General features: G+C 40.1%; 1 protein-coding gene across 1 annotated transcript in view; it reads left to right on the top strand.

The window, feature by feature from the left end:
* MPPED1 (metallophosphoesterase domain containing 1) overlaps positions 1 to 11,206 on the top strand; it is a 62,562-nt gene extending 51,356 nt beyond the window's left edge. The window contains exons 5-7 of the mRNA XM_065665081.1: positions 63 to 178; positions 4,807 to 4,920; positions 8,511 to 11,206. Of these exons, the coding sequence (XP_065521153.1) occupies positions 63 to 178; positions 4,807 to 4,920; positions 8,511 to 8,629 (349 nt within the window). The 3' untranslated portion in view covers positions 8,630 to 11,206. The remainder of the gene's footprint in view (positions 1 to 62; positions 179 to 4,806; positions 4,921 to 8,510) is intronic.
* The last annotated feature ends 1,208 nt before the right edge of the window (positions 11,207 to 12,414 follow it).

The following is a 12,414-nucleotide window of genomic DNA, read 5'->3' as shown; positions in this document are numbered from 1 at the left end:
TTTTAATTAGATAACCAGTATATGGAAGTAGCACTGAAGACATTCTCCTCCTCTCTTGGCAGGCAACCTTGGTTTTATGGCTGGGGCTTTAATCTTCCACGAGGCCAAGCACTATTAGAGAAATGGAACCTTATTCCAGATGGAATAGATATTCTTATAACACATGGACCACCTCTCGGTAAGAAAATACTAGTGCTCTTAGCTGTGTATTTCAGATGATTATCTGAAATTCTGTTATTATGAGTAACTGATGCCTCTCCTTAGACAAAGAGTGCAGTCCTGACTTACAAGAGTCAAAAGTAACATCCATATTGATTTCAGCAGCACCAGGACTCCAGTGCAGGTTTATGTTTAGTGATTACCTGTGCTCAATGGTAGGGAATTATATAATGGCTTAAAAATAAAGCCTTAATATATAAAGCCTCAATGAGCTTTATAAAGAAGAGAGGTCTGATTTTCCTATGCGTCTGTCCACTCTGTCACTGCTGAAATTAGTAGGTTTTAAAGCATGGAGCCTGCTTGAAGAGAAATGCAGGATCGGGATCTTCTGTTTTTAGCGCTGCCTTTGTCCCTCACTTTCAGTAGCATTCCCCCACCACCAAGTACTCAGAGTCTGTGTTTTTCCCCATCATACCAACTTGGTGCATCTCCTGCCTCACAGACCCAAATGCTGCCTGCCATTGTTTGCCTGTTCTTTGAATTGCCTATCTGTAATACAGTCTGGCAAGACCAACACACCAACAAGAAATAGTTCCGCATTTGTGTTTTACAAATATTAATATAGGTGATATAAAAGTCAGGAGATATTTCTTGTATTCCTAGAAAAAAGTGAATATGTGTTACAGAAATAATGTAATCTCAGAAATTTGTCCAGATTTAGTAAAGCTTTTAACATGGTTTTCAATGTATTTAACATACAGCAGGCTACATTTAATGCAGCTATGCATTTAGCTCTCACTAATTTAATCAGTGGACACAAGGTGAAGCATATACTTAAGTGGTCTGCTGAGTCTTACTGTGGAGGAGTGCTTTGTGTGAAATGAAGGCAGCTGGTTTCTTTAAACCTTTAGATTCCCCAATTTCCGGAAGCTAAAACCCTCTTGTCTTCCACCCTTTCTTCTCTCTCAGAGCTTGGAGGAGAAAGTATCTAAAGGGTTTGTGTTTTGTTGTTTTCTTTAGAAAGACATGTTTGCATTCCACTGCTCACTAATCCTGGGGGAAAGGGCTTCTTTGTGAGCACAGTTTCTCACAGTGAAGGCATGTGTTTTGATACTTCACCTAAGTGGAGTCTCATGTCATACCATTGACTGATTTTAATATGGACCTCTATTGTAAAAGTGGATGGCAGAAATTATTTAGACCTTGAGATACCAGCTCCAAACAGTTATTACTGGAGATAATCCCTGTTAGCATCCAAGGCATGATACCGGGTCTTTGATATACTTTTATTTATAAGTCATATTTAAAACTTTTTCAGAAGCTTTTTCAGCATTTTTAAGCAATTTTTAAAACCAACTGATCAGCTGTAAAGTAATCCAACCTTCAGCTGATCCAAACAATATCCCTGTATCTAGCACATGAAATCCAGTGTTGGAAAGTGGAGAGAGGGGTTCACACAACCCAGCTTTAGCTGCCTTGCTAATTTAGCCACCGGGCCTCTCCAGGCAGCCTCTAGGATCAGCAGAGGCAGGAGAACCTCTAGAGAGCACTACAGAGCTGGCACTCAGTAGACATGCTTTAATAATAAATTTAATAATGAATTTAGTAATTGTAGTAATTCTGATGAAGAGCCGTGCATCTCCGCTGACTGTAATGGGGAAACATTAATTCCCCCATCTCCATGTCTCAGTATTTATTCTCTTTTTAATTCTTAAGATTCAACTGTCCTCCAAGGGTTTTGTTTTTTAAAAGTTCCCATTTCTTTGTCTTTCTTTTTGATGCATTAATAGATGGCTCAGGCACAGATCCCTTTGCCTGAGGGCATCAGCTGTTGGTCTCCCTGACCCCCATTGCAACAAATATATGATGCTTCAAAAGAAATTAGCACTCTGCTTAACTTACAGAACCTCCTTATGGTATAGCTCTGTCCACAGACATTTTGGGAAACAGGATCCTCCTTGACCCTCCCAGCCAATTATTTTAACCAGAAAACTGATTACTGTTGTTCTGATCTTGGACAGCATCACCAGAGCTGTTCCTAACGATCATAAATAGCAATCAGTGCTCTTGCAAATTCCTCTTCTCTTTTTTTCTCCAGCATGGCTGCCTAAATTCTGTCCATCATCTATTTTCTGTGCTGCTTTCTCATTCACTCACTTCAAAAGAGCACGCATCCTCCTAAACTAATTAATACTACATTGTTAGATAGATTTTAAATTGCCTGCATGATTTAGATGCAGAAGCACCATTAAGAGTTAATGGACTTAGAGTTTCTAAGTCAGTTATGCATGTAACAAAATTCTGAGTAATTTTTCTTTTCTCAGTAGTGCTTTGGGATGAAACCGGGGGAGGGATACACAGGAGGTTCACACAGGATGAGAAAACAAAGGTTAAAACAGCTATTACTGACCATTTTATGTGACCTATGTGTTGTTAACTATGATAAGGCATGTATTTCATAGCTTATGAAATACTGTATTTGTGATTATGGGATCAGTGCTAACTCTCATTTCTATATCAGCATATTTTTGTTACATTTATGTATGGTATAACTTTTCAAGTCTTTTCCCTGATTCCTAAAGATCTGCCTTTATGATTCTTTTATTCATCTTCACAAAGTTTACTTTTCTTTGTTTGTTTTTAATTTAATTTCACATTTAAGTCTTCATTTGTAGCTGTCTGCTTGATTGTCGGTGACAAAGATTTATACTTTCCTGACAGCTGCAGAAACCTGTTTCAAGTAACCAAACATTAAAAAAACCCTAAGATGAACTCTAATTGTTAGCTAGGTGTAATCAATTATTCTTAGTTTGTGTAGTCAGGTGTACATAATAAGCTGCAAACATATGGGAAAGCTTCAGAAGGGTGATAATGCATGTAAACAAAAACATGTTCAACATAAATAATGCTTAATTTAATGGAGAAGTTAATTTTATGAATTTTTGTTTGTGAAGTTTTTGAAGTGGAAATACTTTTGACTTTATGTTCACCACAGACATTTTGACAATTAACTATTTCAAATCACTGCAGTAACAAAACCTATGGTTATAACACTCTTGCTCTGAAGAAAAGCATGACTGGATTCTAGGGGAGTTTCTGGCCTCACTTTGGCATCCTAAATACTTATTATTTCCTACAGTGAATTTTGACCTGCATTGGATACCAAGGGTGACTGATACAATCAGTTACCTGAATCGAGCATTGCTCTGCTCCCTGTAATTCAGCAGGGCTTTTTCTTTGTACATCTTTGTGTCTGAATTAATTAGGAGTCTGTGGCCGTCGTGAGAACTTCCTCTTTTTTTGAGATTTAGGATGTCTCATTCCCAACTCATTTCTGAAAATTGGACTTTGCTCTCTGAGTAACTATGATAAAAGGGGAATTTTTTTCAATTTTCATAAAACCCCACACTACACTGAGCCCAGTTTTCAAGCACTGGCATCTAGAGATGATCATCTCAATTCGGAACCTACCCTGAAGCTTTAGCAGATCTGTGAATTTTTCCAAGAGCTTGAATGCCACAGTCCTGGTCTTTTAAGCCAGCTGGTTAGCTGCTATTTAGCCATGCTTGAGTGGACGTCAAAAGTAAACATATGAAAACTAGGTCCATGCTCTATACCTCTCTGGCTGACTACTGTTTTCTCAGAGGCACAATATATTCCTTCTGTTGCAGCGGTTTAAGAGATACAAAGCTATGACAGGCACACAGGGAAAGAACAACTAAAGAGAAACAGAGTGATTATATCTTTTAGGTTTCCAAATTTTGAGCCTGATGAAAATGTCAGAACAACAGAAAGATAACAAGAATGGTTATTGCAAACCCTCTAATGAAACAACATCCTTCCTATACTACTACTTTGAAGGAAACATGAGACTTAAGTTGGCAGTAAGCATCCCCCTGCAGTATGTTCCTAGACATAAAAGCAAGTTGGTGTACATTTTTGCCTGTGTACATAAAAAAATGATTTTTTATACAAATGTGGTGCAACTAACTATAGCTCTTAAAAACATCTGCTGCAGATGGGCTGAGTTTCTTTTCCTATCTGAAGTTCATAGATTTAGGCTAGTTGGCCTTGGTGTGTCATGAGGTGCTTAAACCCATTTACTTGATAAGGTTGGGTTTAGGTATGCCCTGGGTTCCCCGTGTGAATTCCACTACTGTAAGACTGAATGTGATAATAGTACAGTTTTATTACTAACAACACAGATTCCATTACATCAGTTAAATTGTTCAGTTTCAAAAACTACATCTCAGGGCTAGATTTAAATAGCCAAATGTTGATTTGCATTCTTAAGAGACTGACTCTGGACATACTGCTCTTTGAACCTCCCTTTGTTAAAGGAAGAAAACTTCATAAAGCATTGAGTTTTCACATTAAAAATGCTTTAATTGCAGTGATTTATTTTCCCTGGAAGACACCTGGCAAAGAGTTATCATAGTCCTTTTTCTTCAGATGAGCTTTTATGGTTTTCCTCAAGTATTTTTCCTTCCTTCTTGCACTTACCAAGGCAAACACTTATTTCCATGTCCGTTCTTCAGTGGCTGCTTATGAAAAGCCACAAATCATTAAATCTCATAAATGCTGTATAGCAGTACAGCTTTGCAGATACCCTGTCTTCTTTTAAATCTTTCTGGTTTTTTTTCCAAGGTTTTCTAGACTGGGTTCCTAAGAAAATGCAACGGGTAGGATGTGTTGAGCTGCTGAATACAGTCCAGAGACGAATACAGCCAAGGCTTCATGTTTTTGGACATATCCATGAAGGTCAGAACACATTTCTTTATATATGCGGAAACCGCAAACACAGAAGTTGTCCGGTTTAACAGCATTTTCAAACTTGAATGTCTGAACTGAAGCACTTCTGGAATTCAGATACTTATTTAGCTGCATATATAGAGAGGAAATTGGCTGATACTCTAATTTCAGTGTTTGTACTATGGCTTCTTTTCTTCATCTGTAAAACAGGGTGATGCCTCCTCCACAGAGAGGATTACTATGGATTTTAAAATAAGAACATGAGTCCAGTAGTTACAGAAAGTGACTAAATATTAGGATTGATGGATTGTATTTTCCTCTGCTGAGTCTCTGTGACTTAAGACAGATAATTCATGTAAGATCTCTGTGTCTCAGTTTTCTGTGTGAATGTGTAAGAATACTTTGAGGGGTGCTTCTAAGTCTAAATCTTCAAGATTGCACAGTAAAGGTTGTCTCTCCTCATCAGCATGTATATGAAATTAAAGTCAAGAGGGATGTCACCACTGACTTGGGCAGAAGTTTAAGATACTTATTCGTATATTTATTTGCCTTGGCAAGGAAAACATTTTGTACCCAGACAAAACAAAATGATTCCCTTGACTGTTTAATTTTTAACTGGAAACAAATGAGTTCCCTTCACATAAGTCAGTAACTGGTGACAAATCTGCTCCACCGAAGTCGGTGACTAGGGGAATTTGTTTCCAGACAAAGGGGAAGTAGATGCTGTCTGCTGTAGAGAGGTCTGTCTTGTTCACATATTATGGCAGCAAGACTTCAAGCAGTGGCCCCATCCAAAGAAACCATTGGGCTGTGCAGAAGTGTACCCATTGGCATGTAAGCATGTTATTATCAGCTGCGTAGTCCTTGGCAACGTTAATTTACTGGCAGAAAAAGGTGCTCCATAACTGCCAGTTTTCTGCTTCTGGGACTGCTCCAGCCTTTGATGTAGGATTTCTGTAGGTCTCACCAGTGTAGAAATGAACAAATGGGAACACTGAAATAGCTGGAATGCAGATATTTTTGGTTTTGTGAAGAATCATTATCCTTACCAAGAAATCCCACTCCAGCTTGCCGCTAGGGGCTTTCACCATGCTAAGTTAGAAGTGACATTGCTGAGAGGTGTGCTGGTGTGAAATTGGTGGAGAAGACATTCAAATCATTATTTTACAGCTCAGGGATTAAGTTGATTCTCCTTATGTGTCTTGTCTATGGTGGCCTGTTAATGCCTAGGTAGTGTCTAGTGTGCTGTTAAATCACAGAGTGAACACACATTACGTAGTCAGTATTTTCCCTAACCCTCCACTGTTAGAGCAGTCTTTGAGATTCTGTATAAGAGAGTTGATGAATACAGTTCAAACTCATTGTCTTTTCAGAAATAGTAAGCCAAGTGGGTTGCAGGGGATATAAGCAAACAGCTAGCAAGCCATGAAGCTTCAGGCAGGTAAACAAAATCACATCTGCTAAGACCAAACCCAACTTTGGCTCCCAAGGGAAGAGAATGGCACCTCCACAGAATCGTAAATCCTGTGAATTAATACAGTTGGCACAGTAGATATCAGAACACAGAAACAAGGTACTCGTCTTGTTAACTATCATAATTTAGAGAAAACAAATGGGGAACTGCATAGCCTGTTTTGCAGTGGGATGCTAAATCTCTGCAGGGGAGAATTCCCATTGCAGACAGCCTGTGCAAACGAAGCTGTTCTTTGTAGAGGGAATGCATGATTTGAACAGATGAGTTCTTCCCCTGACTGAGCATAACTACATCTGCAGCAGTCATTTACTGAATATCCAGGAGGAAAAGATGCTTAGAAGAGATGTTTCTTCTTTATTCCCCCTCTGCACTGCTGTCTCTGCCAAAAAATACCTCTACACATGGGCTTGCTGCTGGTTGACCCACAGAAGTGACTAGCAGCATGGCAGGGACTCCGGCTAAAATCCTGCTTTGCCCATTGCAGCCAGTACTTGGCCAGGGTAATGCAAAAGGAAACTCTGCTGGCAGTAGGGTATGAGTGAGAACTGTAGCATTAGTAATCTTTCAGCAAAAAGAACGTATTAGCAAGCTGATTCTGTTCTCTCTGAAGATGTAGCCGAGGAGACAGAAAGTCCCAGCAGCAATGCTGACTGTCCTCTGTGCAGTTTGTGTTTTACACAGAACAATTGTTCTGTGGCAACAGCAAATGATTTAAAGAAATGTCTGTGACAGGAACCTGACAGAGTTTTCTTCCCTCCCTTGTCCCTAATTATAGTGTGGCTTTTCCATGGGGAGTCCAGGAGGCCTTGCATTATTCAGGGTGTTTTAAGGAACAAAAAAGAGAGGAATTTGGCTACCGTTTCTTTGTTTGTAAATTATGCATCTATCAATGCTTCCATAAGACATAAAATTGCACTCAGAAAAACTGTAGAATCCTAAGCAGTTAGGATTTGAATAGCTGTACCTCAGTAGCAACACATACGTTTCACTATTAACTTCAATAATAGTGGGATTGAATCTTAGTACAAATGCTTTCTAGCATGTGATTTCCCTAAAATCATATATTTCTGATTTTGAATGCATTCCTTCATGATGATCATAATGTTTCAATGCAAGTTTCCAACATTAATCTTTTAGTTTTGGTGAATCAAGCTTCTGTTTTTTCCTAGTCATTCATGAAAAGATTTTTGGCAATGGAGAGTGTGTCTCCTTTTTCATAACACGAGGGCAGTTAAAGGGCTTCTGCTTCACTCTCTGAAACAGCATTTCACTGTATTTCTTACAGGCATTAGAGCTGGAAGTCTGATTTTTTGCAGATTTAGCTCTGGAATTGTTTGGCTTGGGTGTTTAGTAAGACATGAGATGTACTTAAAGCTGTTTTACCACTGGTGAGACTTACAGAAGTGTTTTCTCCTATGGAAATGCTGTGGTGTCTTAGGCTTAAATTCACCTTGTCATAGCCATGTTTTTTCTTTGACTGGTCAGGCATTTTAGTGTCTTTCCAGCAAATTTGGTGGAACTTGGTCAACAAATTCAAACATGTAGTGACAAGAGATCCCTACTAGACAAATCCCGCCCAGGTGCACATGCACACATACTCCCCTTACTCAAGCAATGCTTTATCCTTATTGGTTGCTTACAAGATACACAACAAAGGACAGGAAAAAAGGTGGAAAGATGAAAATTGTCCAGAGTTTGCTGCACTGATGACTGCAAACCTAAATGATCAGAACTGTGGGGTTTTTTCAATGCTGCAGTTGCCTAAGCTCTATCTATCTCCTTATCCTTTCCAAAACTGAGAAGGTTTTAAGAAAAAAGCTTTGCAGAGAAAATTACCTGTCTTTCCAGGAAGTTTTGGTGAGCTGGCTACCAGAGAATATAGCCACTAGCTAGTGAGGGTCCATTTTGATTTTCGTACACAATCTAAAAGATGGCAAAAAGTTCTGCTGCAGGACAAAGATGGTGTTAATTCAGGAGACCTTTATGTTTTGCATGAAGTGAATTTTTAAATTCCTTCTGAGTAATAAATGTGGCACTTACTGCTGTGTGATAAAGGTGAATAATTAAAAAAGGAAGAAGATAGTAATGAATAATGAGAGTAACCAGAGTTTGTCTTTCTTCACAGGCTATGGTGTCATGGCTGATGGAACTACTACCTATGTGAACGCATCTGTGTGCACTGTGAATTACCAGCCACTTAATCCGCCTATAGTTATTGACTTACCTACTCCAAGGAACACATGATTATAATGAGGATTTAAAGTTGTACCCAACACATTAGCAACTTTATATTGCTGGCTGAGAATCCCAATAGGGATTCATTCAACAACAAAAAAAAAAAGCAAAAATCTTCTTTTTTCTCTGCTAGCTCTTAACAGATAAATTTTGAGTGATGAAAGTGGATGAGGAACAAAGACATTTTGGTGCCAGAAACAGATTAAAGACTCTTAACATTTCACCATTAAAATATTTGTGAACACAGAAAAGTGAATGCATTCCACATATATAATATACGTATACATATATATATATCTCAAGTAGGGACTTTTGTATATACCGCACATTATATTGGACTTATTAAAAGAACAATGTCTTTCAAAGTAATGTTTCTCTAAGAAAGTTTGCAGTTTAAACTTAAGTGTTTAGACTAGGATTTCCTCATTTCAGATGTTTCCCAGTGAGCTCTCGGTAAAAGAAGAATGATGGTAAAGATGTTTTCCCTTAATTAACAAGGCAAATATAAAAGATGGTGCACGACTGACCAGTCACATGAGGAAAGCTGTTACTTCAAGTCCTCCAGGTCTAAGTCTTTGCATCTATTCAAAACCAATACAATAGAGGCCCTAATTCACTGTACTGAAATGAAGTTTTACTACATCTGGCATTACAGATGGTAAGGGAAATGGTGCATATTGCCAGCATGCTGTAAACAGCTCAACGTTCAAGAAGGGAGACTGTGTTAAGTGCAGTATAAACTCAGGAATTTGTAACCTGGCCTCACCTGTGAAAAAAAAGGATGACATTTCCCTTAAAAAAAAAAAAAAAAAAAAACCAACAAAAAACAGAAAAGAAAAAAATATAACTGTGTTTTCTTATGGTCAGGCGATACGTGATTGTATGTTCATTTGTGGTATTTTGAATAGAATCCACTGGGACTATTTAAAACCTGTTAATGGGACATGCAGCCAATAATGAGGTTACTGATTCGAATTTGGCCCCAGTCAGAAAGTGATTAAATGTGATCATTTTGTCCTTGGAGAATGTTACAGATGTCAAGGGGAAGGGGTCATCCCAAGGTGGAGATTGGGCATTCACTTTTGGGTAGCTATGTGGTAGTGTGAATGCAATGAGTAATGAGTACACACCAGTGGGTACAAAGACTCGTAAAATCTGTCATTGGTGTTCGCTCACTCATGGACACTGCTAAAAGAGGCCCAAGACAAAATTGTCAACTGAGTTGAAACCCATCTGTCGTTTTGCATGTGACGCCAGGTAAAGCAGGACATGTGTCAGAAGCTCACTGGGGTGGCCAAGTGCCATGGTACTGCGCATGCATCTTTCCTGCAGGTTAACAGAGGTGTTGAAGCTGCTGGGATTAAAACCTTCCTAGGCAGACGGTTGAGAATTGATTACAGACCCGCCAGAAAAAAATGTGTTTTCAGATGTGCCCTACAAGAAATGGGTTTCTGTCTTGAACTGACAATGGTCAGTTCCATCAATAACTCTGTGCGCAAAGAGGAGCTGTTTTAATTTAACTGCTGCATCCTGAATTTGGGGCTGATGGCATCTAGACATTAATCTTGTGCACATATATTGGGCAGACCATCACGCTACCAATACAGGCTTGTTTGCAGGTCTGTGCATAGCCCACATCTGCACACATGCATTGGATAATTGTGTATGTTACTTTTCACTTGATCTATGGGTGTAAATGAGCTTCACATAGCAGCTGCATGTACTTCATATGCATACACAATTTAAAATGCCTGTGTCACAAAACCAGGCTATGTCAGCCTCAACTCTAAGCAAGGTGGGCAGAAGCATTGTGTTTTGCTGGCTTCCCATGGACAGCAGCTTTTCCAGCTGTTGCTGGGAGCTGTGGCATTCGAGCCCTGTAACTAACTCATGCTGTGGACCCACCAGAAACCGCCAGAAACCATGAGAAGTTGCAGGTCTGTCGTTCCCTGTAAGCTTTTGGGTGATTTGGGGTCTAAGCTAACGTGCTGCTTTTTCCTGAAACAAAACCCAAACCAACCGGTGATGCCCACAACTGGTTGTTGGGTGAATAGTTCACAAGTGCATGAGTAGCCTGCCATGAATTCAGATGAGTGCTTTTGTCAAAGCTGTTGGTGTAGAAACTGCAGGATCAGCTCCTAAATCAGCAAGCACTGAAATTCATAGTTGAATATGAACTCCGGCCATCACTGGGAAGATGAGCAATAGCGCGTAGTTAGAATAAAAGTGTCTTAGCTAGTCACAATTCAAGAGATTTGCCACAAATGTGGCAGGAAATTGGCTGTATGTTAAAAGTCTGAAATGTTTACATTCGCTCACGGCACTTAAGAGACTAAAAAGTGTTAAAGTTGGGGAAGAGGTCCTTTTATTAGGCTCAACAAAATTTGTATGTTGACCGTAAACTATTCTCTTAAAAATAATTTTTCCCAAGGCATCTTCAAAATACTGTGTATTTTTATGTGGAAAGGATACGAAAGCAGCTGTTCCTTCAGAATATCATTTAAAATACTTGAGGTATGAAAGCTTAAAGATTATTTAATCATTTTGGCATAACTTGATTGTTGTTGTACTTTTTGGTCAAGCATGTTGGACAAATAAATCTTAAAAAAACCAAAACAAACAAAAAAGAGAGACTCTTTATGTCCACCTCATGCATTCTGTGGGAAAGGCTGCCTGTCTGCTCCAGGAGTAGGAGCCAGGCTGCAGGACATGAAAGTTCTTATCGGGAGGGGTTGAGGGGCATGTGGCAGAGGGGCTGGGGGTGATAGGCAGAAGGTGCCCTGCTCCACCTGCCAGCTTCTTCTGGCCACCACATCTCCTGCAGAAGGCAGCAAATTGGAAGTCAGGGTTGCAGAGAGGGGAAAGCCACAACTGCTACCTGTAACCAACGTATTTTGGTGGGGGAATACGCCAGATGTGTCGGTGAGGCTGGGAAAAGCTAATGTGAGGAAGTGCTGCAATGGGGCTGTGAAGCAGTAGGGAATTGGGGTGCCATGCTTTGGGAATGGGCAGCAGTCAGGGGAAGGATGGTTTGTGCTCCGAGTGTAAGGACATGAAGCTCACAGAGAGATCAAAGTGAGGTGAGTTATTTTTAACTTTGTGGGCACAGTCAAGGCCTGGGCTTCTTGCCTCAAATCTGATGTACCTTGGACTAGGGAGGCCGTGAAAAGGAAGGTTTCCACAAACACGGTTTTCAGTTGTCGGCTCTATTTAAATTCAGGGATGCTTTCTCAAATCATTCTCCCACACCACCTCCCCATTGCTGACCTTCACTGATATTTATCCAGGCAGCATTGCTCCCAGAAGTGTGCTGGTGTGTATCGCTAAGTGTGTAGAATCGTAGAATGATTTGGTTTGGAAAGGATCTTAAGATCATCTAATTCCAACTCACCTGCCATGGGCAGGGACACCTCCCACCTTCCACATTTCCAACACTGCAGAATTGTTAACCAAGTTTAATTTCAGTTGATTTTGACCATGAACAGGGGAGATAGCACTGCATGTCAATGAAAAAAACTGACGTTATTTTCACCTCCCTTAGTCACATACGGCTGAGGATGTGAAATGTTCCTTGGCTACAAGCAATGAGCAAGCTGGGACTCAGATGCGTTTTCCCAGGCAGCCCCAACCCACTGCAGCTGTACCGCAGCCTGTGGAACTGGGTTTAGGCTCCCACATGATGTTAACATGGTGGCCCCTACAGCCCCCAAAACTACAGCAGTTTTCAAGGGGGTTGCTGCAGGGGGCAAGGCTGGTGGGAGCAGCTTGCCTGCCTGGCCCTGACGGGTGCTCCA

This window comes from Lathamus discolor, chromosome 1 (genome assembly GCF_037157495.1).
Source record: "Lathamus discolor isolate bLatDis1 chromosome 1, bLatDis1.hap1, whole genome shotgun sequence".
In the NCBI taxonomy this organism is placed as follows: domain Eukaryota; kingdom Metazoa; phylum Chordata; class Aves; order Psittaciformes; family Psittacidae; genus Lathamus; species Lathamus discolor.
This window is presented reverse-complemented; position numbering and strand designations above follow the sequence as displayed.